Here is a 19,881-nt window from a genome sequence, read left to right on the forward strand (position 1 = left end):
CTGGGGAGGAAGAGCAGAGGTGTTGGAGTAAGACAGGGTCCGGCCATCGGTCCATTCTGAGATGGGGGAGCCAAGGCACGGGTTATCAGTTTGCCACAAGACCTCTGCAGAAGGCAGCTGATGGAAGCCACTCACCATGGCGACATCCAACAGGCCACTGCCCTGAAGCCACACTCTGCCCCAGCTCCAAGACTCAGCCTCACTCAGTAAGCCGCGCCTCCCCCAGGGTGAGCGCTCAGTCTCACCTTGCCCGGGCCTCTGCATCCCCACCCCCAACCCCCAGGCTCAGAGAAGCTGCAGCTGGGGCTTTGTCCCAGAGCCTCAGGCTCCCTCGTGGTCCAGCAGGAGGGACAGGCTCTGCCTTCTCAAGGAGGCACCAGGCTGCTTCGCCCCTCCTGTCCTAGTGGAGGCATCTGTTTCCGGGCACAGCCCCGGGGCGGGGCTCCGAGACAGGGCAGGCTGGGGTGTGCCCTGGACTGGTCCTGGCACCATCCCACCCCGTGGGTCCCTCCTACAGGCAAAGCCTACGTGTCTTCAGGTCTGCAGACAGGCAATGAGACCAAACCGGATATAAACACAAGCTTCTGCCCGACCGCAGGAGACCATGCAGGGTCTGCACGGCCCCAGGGGTCGGTGCAGTGCACATTCCACAGCCCTGTCCACACCAGCTGGAACATCCATAGGTGTGGAGACACCAAGCACCCTACCATGGGGGTGGCCACACCTTCTGCCCCCACTGCCCAGAGCTGCCCTGGCTGTTCCGCTTCCAGGTACATTCTGAGCTCAAAGCGAGAGACTACTCACCCCTCAGGCCAATTCCCCCAGGCCCTGGGAGGGACAGCAGGGGGACTAGAATTCATCTTCCTCCCCCAGGGCACCCACCAGTAAGCATGGAGGGGCAGATCCCCAAGGTGGTGAGCACAACCCCACCACCAGGGCCAGTGAGCTGCCTTCCCAAGCGTGCCAGCCCCGGCCATGGGCTCCTAACAACCTGACCTTGCCTGTGCAGCAGCAGGAGGGGGAGCTTCCAGGCTCAGGGCTTACCACTTCCGGGGGAAGTGCCCGACTCCACATGACCCACTGGGCTGAGCCCCCGCGTCCCGAGCGAATCCAGCATCTCCTCTCCAAGCCCTCCTCAGGCCGAGTGGGGGGCAGATGAAGGGACAGAGATGACTTACAGTCAGTTCTGGGGGGGGGGGCTCCTCATCAGTTGTTCCCCTGCCTCTCAGCCTCTCCAGACCGTACTCTCTTAGTTCTGGGGACTGGGGAAGGAATGAGCCAACGGCATGCACAGAACAATGCCAGGAATTGCCAAGGGGTCACAAATCTCCAATCCCAAACAGCATCGGTAACAAAAGGCAGATCCTCTCGGCCCCGGCGCCAGGCTGCCCGTCCCGTCCAGGCCAGTCCTGGGAGACTTCAGGACAGGGGCTTCTGTCCTGCTCCGAAATATTCTCCAGGCTCCCAGCACTTCAAATAAACAAAGACATTGTGCTGCATCTGCCCCAGAACCTGTGGCTTGGGGCGCTTCCTGGAGACGGACAACAAGGGGCCTGCCACGGGGCCGTGTAGCTCTCAGCCACGTGACTGAAAATTGCTTCCATCTGTCTGTGCGTCTAGGAGCCATTCTTCTTGGGCCGGGCCTGGGCCAGCTCCTCCCCACCCCATACTCCTCCCTCTGCATCTCGCCCCCTCCCCCCCAGGGGGCAGAGCTGCCCCCTGAACTCTCACTGCCTGCCGGGAGAGGAAGGGTCCTCCGGCCTCCAGCTGGGCCCCACCACAGGCACCAGCGCTCAGCGCAGAAACTCAAACCAAACCAAACTTCCTGCCCACTGAGAGCCCTGCTTGAGAAATAACAATAAAAACACAGACGTGCCCATTTTTCTCGTTCACTGGGGAAGTTTCCGAGCCACCAGCCGCTCCTGGGGGAGGTGTCACTGTAGGAGCTGCTCTGCCTCCTACCTGGCCAGGTGGTGAGCTCTGGAGCTGCCTTCAGGAGCCCACCGGAAAAGCGGGGACCCTCACCCACAGACGTGCGTGAACTGAACCCTTGCTCTCTATGGGAAGCCACCAGGGGCCTTTCCGGGCCCTCGGGAGCTGGAGCTGAGGCGAGGGATAGCAGAGCCACTTCCTCCCTCACCTGGGCTGGTGGACCTGGCCTGGCCGCTGGCCACCTGTGACCTTGAGAGTCCCGATATAATGTACCATTTTACACTTGATCTTAGCCAAAAGGCCGAGATGCAATAATGTACCATTTTAACCATCAGTCCGTGCACGGTCCAGTTGTGTGGAGAACACTCTTTGTTGGGCAACCTGCCTCCAGGACTCAGCTTGAAACACTGCAACTCCGCCCCTGCTAACTAACGCCCGTTTTCAAAGCCTTGGGAGACCCCGCCCTACTGTTTACCTCTCTGAATCGGAGTCCCGAACTGGAGTAAAAAGTGAATCACAGGGTCGGGGATTTAGCTCAGTGGTTTCGCCACCTGCAGCGCAAGCACAAGGACCCAAGTTCGATCCCGGTTACCAAAAAAAAAAAGTGAATCACAGAGCATCTGTCGTGTGGAACCAGCACATCACGTCCTTGAGCTTCATCTTCACTGTGGCAAACGTGCTGAAATTCCCTTTGTATGGCTGAGTTACACGCCTGGAATGCACACACCATCACATCTATCCGCTCATCTGTCACAGACGCAGGCTGCTCCAACCTAAGGAGAACCACTCCAAGTGCACTCTGCTAACCGCTCCGGGGCTGCTTTTGAGTCTGTAGGACACACCCAGAAGTGAGTTGCTGGCGAACACAGCAGCTGTCATTTTATTTTTGAGGAACTGCCACAGGCATGCTCGTGAGTGACTTTGGAGCACTGGAAACTGAGCTGGTCCAAGTGAGGAACTGAATTTTTAATTCAATTTGATCAAGTTTAAATATTACACGTGCCAAATTCTAGTCCAACCTGCTTTTCACAGGCGGAGAAACTGGATCCACAGAGTGATTTTCTCCCCTTCCCTCGAAGCTCCATTGGAAGGAGACCAGCCGACAGGAACCCTTCCCTGAGTTTGTCAATCCTGAAATTTCACAGCTGCTTCTGTGATACCTGATTCACGTTCATGCTCCCCACTAAGTGTAGCTCTGTGCCTGGGGAACAGCCATGCATTTCTGACCCCACACCAAACTCTTTGGAGCCCAAGGCTGTGGCCTGCTTAAGGGTACCCCAAGTCCTAGCCCAGTGAGGAGTGCAAAGCAGCTACTCAGTAAGTGTCTACTTGGGCCTGGGATTTAGCTCAGTGGTGCCGCTACCTGGCTTACAAGCGCAAGGTCCTGAGTTCGATCCCAGGTACCAAAAAAAAAGTATCTTTTTAAAAGCCCTCCACCTTGTGCATGCACACACACACACACACACACAGAACAACAAAATGTGGTCATCCATGCAGTGGAACCTCGTTCAACTATAAAAAGACACAAAGCCCTGACTCACGGTGTGACACAGGCACACTTTCAGAGTGCCAAGTGAAAGAAGCCAGGCACGGAAGGCCACGGAGCGTGTGAGCCCAAGGATATGAAGAGCACAGAACTGACTAATCCAGAGACAGAAAGCAATTCCATGTTTGTAGGGGCTGAGGGAGAGGGGAGACTAATGAGTGTGGAATCTCTTTTTAGGGTGATGAAAGTGTTCTGGAGTTAGACCCAGAAGATTGTTCCACAACTTTGAATAAATGCCACCTAACACTACACTCTGAACGGGGGAAGCCAGGAGGGAAGGGAGGAAGCAGGCTGGCACACATTTCTAGCAGAGCTGGGCCCTGGGTCGCGACAGGCGCTGTACAGTGTGCGCAGAGGACAGCTAGAGCCAGATGCCCACGCCCAGGGCATCCCGAGGATGCAGCGCCAGGCAGTTATCTCCCAGCAAGGGTGTTTCTGGGGGTGGCAACCAGCTGGAGGTGCTGTGGGAGACTGACAATGCCTCTGTGGGTTCCCATTTCAAACCTAGGTCCATCTGCCACTCCCCCACACCCCCAGCACCTGCTGTGCTGCCTTTTCTCCCTCCTCTGCCCAACTCTGGGTCCAACCGGGAAGAAGAGGGGCTGTGCCCTCGAAGTCCCAGGCCAGCACCATCTGCAGGCTTCTGCACGGTGCCAAATTCTCTCCCAACCTCAGCGTCTAGAGTGTGACAGAATCGGATCAGGATCGCCATCCATGGCTTGCTGGGTCAGGGCAGGAGGCCGCATGCCTGGGAGACAGCGCCCAGAGAGCAAGCAGCTACTGGGGCGGCCACGCCTCATCACCGGGCCAACCTTGGCTTGCTGGGCTCTCGGCTCGGCACAGCGGCCTGGAAACCACACCCCTGCCTTCCCTGCAGCCACACTACTCTATCCCAGGAGCATCCGCACAATCTGTCCTTGTCCATACACTCCCGCTCGCTGAGCAACGGCCTCACTCCCAGCTCCAGGGGCCGCCCATGCGGTGGCCGTGCCTCTGCTGGGCCTGCACCCCAGGACAGAGCTCTTCAGGCAAGGTCAAAGTCATGCCCCTGATCTCACCCCAACACCACCCATGTCCGCTTCTTAAAACCCACTATGGCAACGAGATCGCCTTTACATGCTCTGCTCAATCGCAGCCCTCCAGGCCAAGCAGAAAGCAAGGCCATCCAGTCCATGGCCACCTTCGAGGCCACCAGCACAGTCCCGCAGTCACCACGGATGCACGTGGGCCCACAGCTGCAGGTCCAGGGACATCACCTCCACCTGCAGCTCTACAGCCACCAGCAGGCGCCCCAGCAGCACCTGAGCCATGGCTGGGATACCACGCCCCATAAACATCAGATGCTCCCTGTCCCCTGCAAACTTCAAACTGAGTCCCCAGTGCGGGAGGGGTAGGCTAGTGCCCAGAGCTGCTCCTTTCCTCTCTCCTACCTCTCTGGGTCCTGCAAAGACCCTTGAGTCCCCAATAAACCCTGGAAGAGTCCAGTCTGTTCACCCTCACCGTGCCCTGCCCCGTAAGTGATGAAAGGCGTGTGTGGTTCCTCCAACCATGTCTCCCACATGCCCATTCCTGGAGCTCAGCTCTGTTCAGCCAGGTTCTGTGCACACGGTAGGTCCCAGCAGAAGTCTGCTGAACAAACAAACCAATGAAGGGCGGAGCACGTTGCTGCAGCCAGCACACCCCGGGCTCCCTCCCGGCCAGACGCTGGTCTAAAGGAGGCCTACACGGCCTCATGGGGCACCTGGGTACATTATCGACCCATTTCACAGACAGGCAACAGAGTCTCACTGAGCTTTTCTTCCTTATCAGTGTCACCGAACTCATAAGTGGCAGAGGCAGGAACTGAAGCCAGCCAGGAATGTGACTCCACAGGCCCGATCCTTGAGTGCCACACTGTTCTCAAAGCCAAGGCCCAGAAGTTGCCTTGGACAGGTGCAGGGAGCTAGCCCCAGACCTCAGCCCCAGCCCTTCCCTGAGCTGCTGACCCCAGGCGGTAGGAGGCAGAGACCAAAGAGCCCGAGAGTTAGCAGGGCTTTTCCTAGGCCTCTCCAGGACACTGGCATTTGGATTTCCAGTCTTTAAAAAGGGCGGGCCAGTCTCTTTGTCACCAGCACTGGCCCCAGTGCAGGGTCCCTAATTCCAGGGCCCTTCATGATCCCCTGCAGCTCTCTGGCTGAGGCAAACACCACCAAAAGGAGGAGGCCACGCAGCCCTGGGACACCTGCCAGGGCTCCCAGATGTCCATCCTCAATGCAAACTCCACCTCCCGGAGGCTGCCCAGGTGGAGCTGACAAACCCACAGAGACAGCAAGGATGTCTCCCTGCTTGTGGTATGACGAGTGGGTGGCGAGAAAGGCTGCTATGAGCCAGCTCAGGAAATAAAAGAAAGTGACAAGGAAAGAGATACAAGTATAGAGGAAGGAGCTGCCAGGAAACAGATGCTGAAGAAACAGCCATGAACAGTGAACGAAGAAAATGGTCCTGGGGTCCTTGTAGACCAGGACCCCAACACTGACACATCAGACCAATCTTTATCGAGCCGTAAACAAAACGATGGCTTTACAGGCTGAGAGAAGAGCAGTGGCATACAGGAACATGAGATTCACATATTGCCATGGTATCAGCCAAGCCATCAGGACAGACGTGTGGGGCTCCTCCCACGCAGGAAGTCACAGTGTGGCTCAGGGGCCCTGGGCTTCTGGGTGGCATATCTCTTAGAAGGACACCAAGGGTGAGGATTCTCCCAGGAGAGTCGACAGGAAGACAGGCACATAGAGATATATTTGGATAATCTGGGGGAACCAAAGGAACCCTCGGTCTACGGATCCCAATTTTTAACAATGACTTGGTACAAAGAGAGGTTGGGATTTCACCAGGTTTTCTGAACTACCTTCCGGAGACTGTGATCAACACACACAAAAGATGTTCTGGGTCCCATGGCTGGAGAAGGGGTGGAGGCAACTACACGGTTAAAGAACCGGGGAAGTAAGTCTAACAGGCAAAGGGGAGGCTGGCAGACGGAGCGGGCTGGGAAGACAGGAACGCCGCGGTGGGGGGCGGGGGTTGAAAGCGGCTCTTTTCTTCCTCTCCACTGCTTTTCAATGTGCTGTGTCCCGTTCCCGTTAACCTACCCAGGCCACCGACCGCCAAGTGTCACGAGGGACTTCCTGTTCTCGTCTAAAGATGGAAACACTGAATATGAATGTCGAATTTTGCACATGTGTGCAGGCGGGGGGTGGGGGGACCACATTTTCAAAGCGCACCCGGCTCATCTAATTTGATAAGTAATTCCAAATCGAATTACACTTCACACTTTGTTCAGGGCAGGAAATGTTTCCTTGGAGTCTGGTTAAGAATGGGGGATGCCAGAAATCTGAGCCTTTGCCTTCCCTGCCTAAAACTCTGCTTAGAAATCTAGCACAATGCCTTGGCCTCTGCTTCTCCAGAGAAGGGATTTGCGGTCATGGAAAGCTGCATTTTTCTCCCAGATGGAGCTCTTCCCCGGTTCCAGGAGGGGCTCACACAAAACTGCACGGCTGCGGTTTCCGTGTGAGCTGCCTCCCGCGCTGTAAGTGAAGGCGTGGAAGGGCTGAGATGTCCCCTGACCCCTTTCCCTCTGCAGGACTGGAAGGGGCACAACTGTGAAGCTTAGTCCCCATTCACTGAGGGGCCCAAGGCGCCCCAAAGGTGGGGGTGGGGTTCCCTCTCCCTGCCAGCCCTCTCCTCTATTGGCTCAAGGAATCTCGAGGAGCCCCACACCTCTGCCAGCACGGTCTCAATTGGCCCCAGTTGGCAAAGTCAGACCTGGACCGGGTCCCACCGGGCCCGCCCCTCCTGAAGAGGCCCTCTTCTGTCCCTCATTCGCAGCCCACCCCCTCCAGCCAAGGCCTATTGAGACATCAATCTTTGGTCAGAGCAGGCTCCAACCTGCAAGCCCTCCTGCTTCACTTCCTCAAAAGCTTCGCAGAATGTCACTGCTCGTCACTCCGTGAGGTCACGGAGGAAGGACCCCTGGTTTCCTGTGTCAGGGGACTGACTGTGTTTCATCCACCCCCTGGCCTGCCTGGGATCCTTCAGGGGCAGGATTGGGAATGTGCTCCATCCTCCCCCACCCCAACAAACCTCTGGTGGCGGCAGCAGCTGCCACCCCAAAGCAAACCCAAGCCCCAGCCCCCACACCCAGCTCAAGTGTCCACAGGACCACAGATTCTGTTAGTTCTTGGCAGATGTGTGTGAAGTCACAAAAGAGAAAGACACGTCTTGCCCCGACACACAGATGGGTTTTAAACTGGCCATCTGTCACAGGGTGGAATTTCCTCTTATCAGGGTTGTCCCCCTTAGGGGAGGGGGACAGGGCCTGGCCTCCCTCTCCCCAGGCCTCTCCTATCAACAGGCTGTCAGCAGATGTTCACCAGAGCCCACAGGAAGGGTCCCCCAACCTATGAAGTCATCTGAAATAACAAGAAGTAGCCAAGGGTCTGTAGGCCAGGGCAGTCTCCCCGGGCCGGATCCGAGTAGAAAGGACCTTTCCCCCGAAGATACCCAGCAAGCAATTCCCTTCCAAACTCATCAGCTCAGGCTGCCCAGGGCTTCCAGATGCCCCAGAGACTTCAGAAAGAGGCAGGGGGCAGGCAGGGGGCACATCGATGGGCCCTGAGTGGGAGCCCAGCTAAAGGACCCTGTAAGGAAGGAGAAGATTGAACCAGAGGCTCCCCCCGTGCAGCACCAGCTCTGGGCTCAAGGAGCTGCCACAGGGCCTTAGAGTCACCAGCAGCCTGGGGATCTGCAGGGCCGCCTGTCTCAACTTTGCAGCTGCTCAGAATCCTGCATGTCCGAGACACCCTCGTTCCAGGACACCCCAGTCCCCTCCTCTCCAAGGGGACCCCATCCACCAAGTGGGATAAGTCAGAGGAAGGCCTCGTGAAAGCTTGTAATGAATTTTCAAGAGCACAACCCAGGAACTTCAAATCATCTCCGAGGTTGAGGATGGGGTAAAATGGATGGACGGATGAGTGAAGCGTAGGTGGGCAGACGTGGATAGATGGGTGGATGGATAAGGACTGGGAGGCCCATTCACAGAAGCTCAGAAGCACACGCATGCCCTGTACCCTGGGCTCTCGGAGGTAGGGGAGTGTGTGTGGAGAGCTCCCTGAACACCCACCCCTGAGGACAGGCACTTTTCACCGTGTGACCCTTGCCTCCTGCACTGTAGCATAAAGCTCAGACGCACCTCTGGGTTGGCAATCTGACTGGACAAAGCAACTAGTCCCCCGAAGAGCAAAAGCACAGGGGTCACTGTACCCCCAGCCACAGGGAATGAGCCTTGGCCATCCAGCCTCCCCCCCCCCCAGTCTCCTTTGGCTCCTGCTGGCTCTGACTGTTCCCTCCCAGCCTCCCTGCCAGCTCCTCCCTGCACTGCGGAGCCAGTGACTCACATCAGCCTCCCCTGGGCTTTCCATGCCAGCGATGCCACCTTCTCTGCCTAGATCCACACACCAGGGCCAGCCCGAACCTCCGGGAATCTATCACAGCTTAGCCAGAGCGTCCCAAGGCCCCACAGTGCTGGCCCGTCCACCAGCTGCTGCCCCGGTCCAGTCTGGATGTCTGAGAGGCGGTGTGGACTGGACACACCCTGCTGAACTCTGAACCCCACCCCCATGCCTGCCACCCCACCTCCCCTAGAGCACATAGCACCTCCAGACTCCAGTGATTACAGCCGGAAACCAGGGGCCATCCTGTCTCTCCCTCTCCATCCCCGCAAGCCCATCCCTCCACCCGGGTCCCATCAACTCCAGCCCAATGCCTTCACTGCTGCCCCTCTCCATAGCCACCTACATTGTCTACCACCAGCATTCACGGTCCTCATCTCGATCTGGAATCCGGAAGGCTGTTTGACACTTAAACCAATCTGATCCTCTCTGCCTGGTGTGCACTGCTCTGAGCCAGCACAGAACCTTGCTCACCACTGATACGCTGTGTGACTCAGAGCAAATAACTGAATCTCTGTGTCTCCGTGTTCTTACCCATTCAATGGGGCAATGTTTGTCTCCTAATACTACCTTGAGGAGCATGGGCTGGGGTGTGGCTCAGTGGTGGAGTACCTGCCCAGCATTCCCAGAGGCCTGGGTTCAATCCCCAACACAAAAGTAACATTAAAAATGAAATAATGATAAGGCCCCCCAGAGTCTTGCTGCTCAGAAGATTCTCTCCCTGCCCTCCTGGGAGCTCCCGTCTTCCCGCTCAGTGAGTGACTGTGGGTCACCCTGTGCCTCCTGAGAGCGGTGAGCTTCTTGCCGTCTACTGTGCAGTCACCCAGGTCTGAATCACCCATTAGGAGGCTTGCAGTGAATGAACGGCAGGGCGGATGAATGGATGCACGGACACTCAGCTTACTGCCCTTTCCTCTGCAGTCCTCTCTTCCGGCGGCATGGTGGTGGGGCAACACCCCTGTCCAGCCTGCCCAGATGCTGCCTGCTCCCTTGCTGGCTCTCGGGGCTGGGGTGCTGATCAGTGTCCTTTCCCACAGGCCATGTGTGTGGCAGCAGCAAGGGAGATGTTAACGATTTCCGGCTTCCAGCATTCTGCCGGGGCAGGCAAGGCGGAAGGATGGAAGGGCTTCTCATCCTTCCCGGAGGCTGGGTTGGAGCCATGCCCAACTGTGCTCAGGAAATGGAGAAGGGAGCTGGGAGACCCGGCGAGGAGGTGGCGCTAATCCCTACCCCTCCACCGCCCAGGGAGTGCTGGGGTGCAGGTCTGCCCGACAGCACGAAGCAGGGGCCTCTGAAACCCGGGCCAAGCTCCCCTGAGCTCAGTGTGGAGGACACAAGGGCAGAACACAAGTTCATTCACAGTGCAGCTACAGTAAACCCAGCTTTTTGCATCGCAGGCCCTTCTGAACCAGCTCATACTAAGCGACCGTAACATTCTGCTCGGGCTAAACTCCAAGTAGAAGTAAACAGCGAGCAGGCCTTTGATGCAGAACACACATGTCCCTTCCCAACAGTCCTTTTCTCTGAAGTGGATGCCTACAGATGTCCTTATCTGGAGCCTCAAGGGCCTTCTGTGAGGGCAAGTTGTGAACCGTGTCCAATCTGCTCCTTCAACCTAAAAGGCGAGACACAAGGCGGCTGTTCCTGGAGACAGAGCCCAGCTGCTAAAGAAGCCCCCCGGGGTGCCCCACACCCTACAGCAGTCCCCAGCCCTGCACCCGGACGAGGTCCTCTCTTGAACTCGCCTGCAGCTGCCCTGCAGCTTATCCATAAACTCCTGACTTTTCTAGATTCCTTGACTGCTGGTAAATTCTTTTATTACCCAGGGTACCTACCAGCCAGTTGCCCAAACGTCACTGGACACCGGCACCTCCCATGACACAGGCCGCGCAGGCCATGTCACAGCCCGAGAGAAACTTGCTCCTGGAGCCCACAATTGTGCTGTCTGGGAAGAAAGGCGAGAGCCAGAGGAGACCTCAGCGAGAGTCACATCACTGTCGAATAAGCTGACAGCAGAGACACAACCCAGGCTCGGGAAATCCCATCTACACAAACCTGGGCCCCACGGAGCTGGGTCCACATGGCGTGGACACAGGGTGATTGGGTACCGCAGCCTACAAACTGCTAGTGTTTCCTGTGGTGCCCAAGGCCGTCCCTGGAGTCTACATCCAAGGGTAATCAGAGGTGCCTTTTGAATGCAGACCACCGCAACAGGAACGCCGCCGATAATGACAGGCTTCTCTAAACAAACGCAGCAACGAAGGATGTGGCTGAATGCCGAGTCCAGAAACTCAGCACCCCTGGGACCCCGTGTCCCCCCACTCCAGGCCAGCCCGCTTTGACCTACTGTGGGACTCCAGCGGTGCCCTCCAGCGGGAAATCGCCGGGCTTCCTCCCCTCACTGTGGCTGGCAGTGGCTGGATTCAGAAGCTGGCTCCAGAACCTGGAGGCCCAGAGGGTGGGAAGCTGTCTCCTCCCAGGCCCCTCCAGTGGCAGCGGCTCCAGGAAGGAGCCACATTCATATGGTAATTTCTCCCGGGGACCAGAAGGGCCCCAGAGTGGGAGGGGGCGGCTGGCGGCCTTCTTGAGACCGAGCCCAGTGGGCCTTCCAGGCTGGCGCACGGCCCTGAATAGTGGGCACTGGAGGGCAGCTACTGAGGGAGACCAGATCATGACGCAGGATAGCTGGGGGTGCCAGACACGGCAACAGGGACTCAGCGCTGCCTGGAGGTTTAAAGCTGTGATGCGCTCCCCTCTGCCCCCCAGTCTACCTTTTGTGTGCATAGGAGATGCCCAGAATACTCAGATCCTGCAGCAGGTTGCTCCCCGAGACCTCAGCCCTAGGGGACCTGCAGATACCCCACCCCCACACCCACCTTCAAGAAGGCTGCAAGGACTAAGGCCAGCCTAGAGGGAGCACCCTTCAGCTGGTACAGTATTGCAGGCCTGTAATCCCACCACTCTAGGATGCTGAGGCAGGAGGATCCCACCTGTGAGCCCAGCCTGCACAACTTAGTGAAAATTTGTCTCAAAATTTTAAAAAGGCATGCAGCCGGGGATTTAGCTCAGTGGTTCTGCCATCTGCCTCGAAAGCGCAAGGACCCAAGTTCGATCCCCGGTACTAAAAACAAGCAAACAAACAAAGCCACCTGTTTGTGCTGGGGAAGTTTCCAAACAGGCTTCTTAATACACTGCTTGTTTTAGCGCCAGGGATTTAGCTCAGTGGTTCCGCTGCCTGCCTTGCAAGCACAAGATCCTGAGTTTGATCCCCATACCAAAAAAAATTTTTTAAAAGGGCTGGGGTTACAGCCCAGTGTGAAGGCCCTGGGTTCAATCTCCATTACAAAAAAAAAATCACCCTCCCCAGCTCCTCCCGGGGACTGGGCAGGATAAAGCCCCACCCCACCCACCCCACTTCCTCTCACAGATGGCTCCCTGGCCACCCCATGCCTGCCTGCCTGCCTGTCCCCTCAGGAAGATGCACCCACCTCCCACGTCCTTTCTGCCATGTTCTGGGCCTGAGCAGGCAGAGGAAACTAGAAGTCGGCAGCCAGGAACCAGCTGCAGACCCAAGCGGCTACTCAAAGTCCCCCAGCACACCTCAAGCCAACCATGCACTTACACACACAGATCCTGCACTGATTCATCATCCTGCTCCACCAAGCTCAACATGAGCCAGAGGGACCCCAGGCCTCCTGGGGCTTCAGGGAAATTAGAGAGCAACCCTTGGGCATGGGCACAAAGAAAACAGCTCCTGTTAAAAAGATGAAAATGTGGGTGTTCACAGCCTCTGGCTGGGCAAGCACAAGAATGTACCCCAAGCCAAGTCTGTCCCCAAGCTCATGGTGCAGTCTGGTGTGTCAGCCTGGACACACACCACACGATTGCCCCAGAGCGGAGAAAATGCACATCCACACAGAAACCTGTACGTGAGTGCACGGCATTATTTACAACAGCCAGAGGGGGAACAACCCAAATGCCCACCGTCTGACGGACAGGTAAAACAAATGCAGTATATTCCTACGACAAAATATTATTGCACCATAAGCAGGAAGTGCAGGCTGGGGTGTGGCTCAATGACAGAGTGCTGGCCTAGCATGCAGCAGGCCCCGGTTAGGTCTCCAGCGCTGCTTAAAAAAATTAAATGAAATAGCACGAAGTGTTGACACATGCCATAGCATGGATAAACCTTGAAAATATTATGGCAAGTGAAGGCAGCCAGACACACAAGGCCCCACACTGTATGAGCCCCTTTTATAAAAGTATCCAGAAAAGGCAAATTGACAGGGACAGAAAGCAGATTATTGATTGTAGGGTGGGGAGGGGAGGGGAGAGGGCACAGGTTTCTAACTGCAAGGGGCAAAATGTTCTGGAATTAGGTGGCTGTAGTCAGTGTCACCCGGACCGGGCCATGGGGTGCCCAGATATTTGGTCAAACATTGTTCTGTGCGTGTCTGTGAGGGTGTTTGGGGATGAGATTAACCTTTAAATGGGCAGACTGAGTAAAGCGGACACCTCCCTCGTGTGGGTTGGGCCTTATCCAATCCACAAGTCACGACCCCAAAATACACCACCTAGGCGCAGGAAAGGGTTAGGCTGGAGGAATGTGAGACATGGCAGGTGCCAAGAAGCACTTCAACCTTGTCTTTTGCCGAAACAGGTCCTAAGGCCCTCACGGGCAAGGTCCCCTCCACACCCAGACAGCAGCGCCCCTATCTGGGAAGACCAGGGTGGGGCGCAGCCAAGGAGCACCCAGCTCCAACCCTGTGTCCTCCATGCTGTCCCACCATGGTCCACTCTCCACCCAACCTGGCACAACACCCTCGGGCTTCCTGTTTCTTTATTTCCCACGAAGTCAAACCTAAATGAATAAATATGTGTTCTCTCCCACTCATCTGCCTTCACCTGGAAACTGGTGCACCCCTCCTCTTCCTGGCTCGAGAGCAGGCTGGGGACCTGGCATCTTGAGAGGGATGGGGGGCCAACTCCTCTCTTCCCCAGTACGGCAGCCCCTGGCCTCATTGGTGGTCTCACTTCTAGGATTTCAGTTACCCACAACTGACCACAGTCTGAAAATACAAAGTGGAAAATTCAACCAGCCAACAATTCATAAGTCTTGTACAGTGCTGAATATACAACAACTTCATGAATATGCTAAAACCATGGAATCGTATACTTTTTGTTTGTTTTGTTCAGTTTTTGCTTTTTTTGAGACAGGGTCTAACTATGTCGTCCAGATTGGACTGGAACTCACTACGTAGCACACACTGGCTTCGAAATTGCCAATCTCCTGCCTCAGCCTTCCAAGTGCTGAGATTAGGCACACACCACCATGCCTGGCTTGAGAGCGAATACTTTAAAACAGTGTTATGACAATGAATTAGATGGGGTGAAGCTATTATTAAAAACAATAAGGACAAAGAGCTGATAGCTGTGCGCGCTCCTCGGACAGCAGGGACTACTTTGTCCTCCTTGCCCACAGCCACTGGCCCCCAGCCTCGGTCCCTCGCCCCCAGGAGCACTGCTGCCTGGGCCTGACTGTGACTGTGACTGTGACCAAGATGGGTGCAGCCTTCACGAGCCTCTCCCTTCAATTCTGCAGCCTGGTGGGGGCTTCGGGGCCGCAGTGTAAAGGAAGTGGGGATCCTTCGCCAGGAACTTCTCAGGCTCCCTATCCTGATCCTTGTTTCTGCCATGGTCACAAAGGTGTCACTGTGGATTTTAAAGGGGATCCTGGGTGTTAAGTCACAGAACCACCCTTCTAAATAAACAGGGAAAGCCATTAACCTCACCTTGAAAGCAGAGGGTGGCAATGAGAACACAGGCAGGAAGTGCAAAGCTCTAACTTATCTGCCAAGGCAGGCAGGAGGGCCAAGAAGGGACAACCTGCCCCCAGACACCCACTCGGCAGCCCGTTTCCAGGACTTCAGGGCCGGCAGAAGCACTGAGAGACCAGGCTTGCAGTCCTCACAGGGACGGAGCAAGGAAGGCAGGGTCTTTGTATGGGAGTGGGACCTCCTAGGCCTTCCCCGAGGACAGCCCACACCCGGAAGAGGCCCTCTCCTCTTCCCCACAGCCTGCACCCTAAGAGCTTCTGCCAGAGAATGCTACACCCCCGCCTATCAGGCCTATCAGGCCTCGCAGCTACTCAAGACTTAATGACAGCTGAGGTCCTAGGTCTCCAAGTGCCCCAGGGTGTGAATTCCCAGTGCCTCCAGGACAGAGTGGGGCCTCCCTCATCCCCACAAGCCCTTCTGGGGACTAGCCATGGGGTTTCTGCTGCCTGGCCAGATGAGGAAACTGAGACAGGCACAGCAAGATCACCTTCCTGTCTCCCCTTCCCCCTTCCGTGTCTCACCAGGGCCCTGGCTGGGGCCGCTCCCTGGGGAGATGGAGGTCCCTGCAGTCCCCGCCTGGCTCACAATCACGGTGCATCTCAGAATCTCAGAACCACCTCACAGGTGCCCCAGGACCCTGCTGAATGAATCTATGAGTGAGTGAGGAAATGAAAGAATGAATATAGAGACGCCGGAGCACCCTGGAAGGGGAGGAGGGAGAAGCAGCCCTGACATCTGGGAGGATGGGAAAGGACCCCTGAGGACCTTTGTGCCAGGTGGCCTTGCTGTCCCCAGGACAACAGGAAGCATTGGTTGGAAGGGCAGAGCAGGGTGACACACACTCAGGGCCAGTGACCCAGCAAGCAGGGCCCACTCCTGACCTTCCCCTCACTGCTAACCGGCCCCTGGGCCCCAGGGCCCACATCCCTGAGTCCTGAGTCTCTCCACCACCACACCGGGCTCCACTTCCAGAACCCTGAGCCACCCCTCCCAGAGTCCCCGCTGCTCCTGCTGCCCGGAGCCTGTGCTGTCCCCTCCCCGAAGCTGTCCTCCTGGGTCTCCAGAGCCCAAAGAGGCCTCTCCTGGCTTCTAGACCAGGAAGCCTTTCTGCATCTCTATCTTCCTGCATGTGCCCACGGATCCTGGGGCACCTGTCCTACAGCTGCCCGGGCACTTATGGCCCCATTGGCTGGAAGCTTGTGGCAGGCCCATCTTACACATCCCCTCCTTGTACCCCACCCAGCCCACAGCTGGGACTTAACAGATATAGCCTGCGACAGACTCGGCATCTATGTGTCCACACTCTGAAGGAACTGGCTGCTGATGGCCACTGGTGTCCAATGTGCAGGCAGAGAGCTCAGCTCCCAGGGAAAGAGCGTGTCTAGGGCAAGTGGTCAACAAGAGGAGCAGAGACCCAGGCGGCTGGCTCGCCCGGCGGGAACCTGCCACAACCACCTCCTGGGTCACTGCATATGCCATGTCCCCAGCGAGCTCATCCTGGAGCCAGCAGAATAGCAGCAGCAGACGCTGGGGGGAGCCCCGGGGGTGGGGGTTCCCACCAGTGCCCATCCACAGAGGCAGGTGGTCCCTGGGCCCCAGTCTCCCCAGCAGCCAGTCTGAAGCTCCCTTTTCCTGGTCTCCCTTTCCGGTCCTCTGCAGAAACCTTCATCAGTGCCACCTGGGGCTCCCCTTCTCCCAACTTCCGGCTCTCCTACTCTTCCTGGGGTGCCAGGTCTCAGCCAGACACTCTGCTCTCTGGTATCCAGCTGCCCTCACTTCTGCCTGCAAAGATCTGCAGCCCTTGGGGTGGTAGGGGGGCAGGAGGCTCTACTAAACCCGAGTGGGGGGCTCGGCTGAGCGTCTGGGTCCCCCACAGCCTCCTCTGTCCCCACCGGGACCCCTGCCATTCGGCCTGCGGGGGCCACAGTCCAGGCCAACTGAGCAAGCTGAGTGCTAGGAAACGGGGCGGCATGAGGTGACTGGCATGTGAACGGTTTCCACACTGCAGGGGACACCAGGCCCTCCCAGCCAGCTGCAGACCCCGGCGGGGATGAAGCTCCACTCAGTGGGCCTGGGACACCTTCCAGGCCTCTTGTGGGGACACAAGGACACACGATTGGCCCCTTCACAGTGGCCCTAACGAGGGCTGTGGGGGTCCTGGACCTCGGCAGCTTTGGCCAAGGGCAGCCTGGAGCCAAACTGCGTCAGTGAGTCAGCTGAACCCTCGCAGTCCCTAATACATTATGCATCAGTAGCCTTCTGTATGCCCTAAGAGCGGAAGGTACAGAAGGCGCGTTCTTGCCACAGAACCCTGGACAGTGACACCACTGCTTGCCTCAGCTTTCTCATCTGCCCAATGGGGACAAGTGTCCAACCCCAGGGTGCATTCCCAAGGGAGCCCTGAGGAGGACCAAGTGAGCGGGGAAGTCTCAACAAACTGCCCAGGCTGGGCTTGAACTTGCAGTCTTCCTCAGCCTCCTAAAGGATTACAGCAGCGCATCACCACACCTGCCGTGTGTGCGTGTGTGCGTGTGTGCGTGTGTGTCGCTGAGATGGAAACCAGGGCCTCACACACAGGCTAAGCTCGTGTCCACACACACTCTACCACTAAGCTATAGCCTTGGTCTGTTTTCCCACTTTTTAAACAACTACCTGTGAACCAACAGGAAAACAAGTTTTAAAAACGTGCTCTTCGTCCCATGAGGCAGAGTCAGGGAGAATGACATTCCTCGATGGAAATGTGCATCTCTCCGCCCAGGCTTCCACCGCTGTCAGATGGGGAGGTAAGGAAGGTCTGGGCAGTCTGACCGGGGAGCAGAGGGAGCTGTGGGCAGGGGAAGGTGCAGGCTGCGATCCCGTCACTCCACAGACTCCCAGGCTGGAGGAGGAGGGGCTGCCTTTCCCACTCCCCGACATGCAAGGACTCGGGATGGGAACCCCACTGCTCCTTACAGAAGATGCTGCCGTGGCTGGCATCAAACATGAAATTCACCTCCCTGGGGGGCATCTAATCAACCCCTCAAAGAGGGAGCATGATGGGGTCTGGGGACCCCACCCAGGGGCTCTCCAATGCTGTGAAGGCCCAGCTAGTTGAAATCCGGGGTTCTTGGGGTGCAGCAAGGGGAGTGCCAAAGCTCTACAGATGTGGGCAGGCGATCTGTGTCATGAGTGCCCATCTGCACCGGGCCCTGGGAGCCACATGGGATTTCGTCTTCCTCATTGCTGGCCTGTTTCAGTGAAGTGACTGGCCACACAAGGCCTGGAGGGCTTGAAGTTGGGTCTCTGATTCCCAAGCTCTCGGAGACATGCACAGGAGCTGAAAGCCCCAGAGCACTGAGCTCAGAACCACCGGGGACCAGGCGGCTCCACGGTGGCTCCACTTGGCTATGCTCTCACCAAGTCACTGCCCACCCTGGAGGACTCTGACAGCCAGTGATGTGCAGAACCGAGGACGCCAGCAACAGCACACTGACCTCGGGGCCCCAGGGCCCCGTGCCCTCTTACCCTAATCCTCACTCTCACCTCCCCACCCCTCGGCAGGTGCAGGAGAACATCCCGTCCTCCACTGCTCACGGTGCTGCATCTGTGCTGACCTGGGGTCCTGACCCCTGGCCACAAATACCAGTGACCCAGCCCTACAGATCTTGGTGGGCCACTCTCCAGCCCATCATCAATCTCAGGGCCCACTAGTGATACCCGCAGTGGGTGGCATTTCCCCGGCCTCCAAAAACAACACACAAAAGACACCACTCCTGCTCTGTCCCTGGACAGAATGCATTCAAATCACCAAAGAAATGTTGCTTTTCTTTCCTCCCTCCCTGAGCACCCCTTCCCTTCTTTCCTTCCTTTTCTAGTGCTGGAGATGGAACCCAGGGCCTCGGACACACTAAGGAAGATCTCTACCACTGAGCTGGTCCTCAGCCCATAAACGTTCATTTTTGACTCTTTTTCTTAAAAGCCTTCCATGAAGACCTCCTACAAAGAAAAGTAAAAAATATGTGTAAAAAGAAAACCTGGCTGGCCATGGTGGCACACACATGTAATCCTAGCACTCTGGGAGGCTGAGGTGGGAGAATGACAAGTTTACTGAGACCTTGGTCTCGAAAATAAAAAGGGCTGGGGATCTAGCTCAGTCCCAAGGTCATGGGTTCGATTCCCAGTATCATCATAAAAAAAAAAAAAAAAAGATGAAAATCTGAGCTTCACGATGCTGACCCCCATTCATTCAACCATTAACTGAGACAGCAGGAGGCCAGGAAATGAACACAGAGATCAATAAATCGTAATCCCTATGGGAGTTCTAGGGAGACAGACCCCAGAATCCCACGGTGGTGGGGGCTTCCCTGGAGCTGATGACCAGCACCAGTCATTGCAGCGGAAGTGAAGACCACAGCCACAGCCAGGAAAGCCACTTTCCTGCCTTGCTCAGCCTTGCATGCTCGGAGTCTTATCTCCTCTTCCAGTGGTGACAGGCACCTGGAACGAAGCCTGGGAGATAAGATAAGGGATAGAGATCCGGGGGAGGATTCAACTGGGGACACAGGCAAGGCAAGGACAAGGGCACCCAGGCAAGGACACGACTGTCCCATGACCACAGTGTGGCCGTTTAATGACTGAGTTGAAACATTCACAGATCGAATTTAGGCTGGGCAGGGAGAGGACAGACGGGTTATCACAAGCCACTCTGCAGAGCCGCACCCAATCCCCCGGCAAACGCAAAGCCTGGCCCTCCCCAGGTACCAACTTCTGCAGCAGATCAAGAACCCTGACCTGCGGGTGCCCGGATGAGGACAAGCAGCTCAGGACCCCGAAGAAAGCTGGAATGAAGCGCAACGTCCCCACCTCTCAGTACAGCCAGGTGGGTGTGAGTCCCAGCATGGGTGAGAGGACAGGGCAGGAGAGACCACCCCCGGGTGAGGAGGCAAGGCCGGGCATGATCTTGACACAGAAGATTCCGCAGCCACCCACGGTCCCCAGGTGCAGGCAGGATCCCCTCGCCGGCCTGTAATTAGACCTGAGCCTTCCCTGCTGAGTCGTCATAAAACAGACCTGCAGCGCCTCGGCGCTTTGGTGCACA

At 56.9% G+C, this 19,881-nt stretch overlaps 1 protein-coding gene across 16 annotated transcripts in view; it reads right to left on the reverse strand.

Moving 5' to 3' along the window:
• The window catches only part of Septin9 (septin 9), a 167,579-nt gene that overhangs the window by 10,251 nt on the left and 137,447 nt on the right, over nucleotides 1-19,881 (reverse strand). Inside the window, exon 1 of one of the 16 annotated variants that reach the window (XM_021241258.2) lies at nucleotides 11,315-11,336. The exons of 11 other annotated variants lie outside the window; for them this stretch is intronic. Coding sequence is in view for 3 of the 5 variants with exons in the window: in XM_087208410.1 (XP_087064536.1) it covers nucleotides 1,045-1,117 (73 nt within the window). In the remaining 2 variants the exon portion in view is untranslated. Of the gene's footprint in view, nucleotides 1-245; nucleotides 398-882; nucleotides 1,017-1,044; nucleotides 1,582-2,407; nucleotides 2,724-11,314; nucleotides 11,337-19,881 lie in introns of those variants that run through there. 4 more of the 16 variants (XM_087208416.1, XM_087208410.1, XM_087208414.1 and 1 more) reach the window with 4 other exon arrangements.

Source organism: Heterocephalus glaber, unplaced genomic scaffold (genome assembly GCF_053883595.1).
Source record: "Heterocephalus glaber isolate CG9 unplaced genomic scaffold, H.glaber_assembly_v1.0 deba00000937, whole genome shotgun sequence".
In the NCBI taxonomy this organism is placed as follows: domain Eukaryota; kingdom Metazoa; phylum Chordata; class Mammalia; order Rodentia; family Bathyergidae; genus Heterocephalus; species Heterocephalus glaber.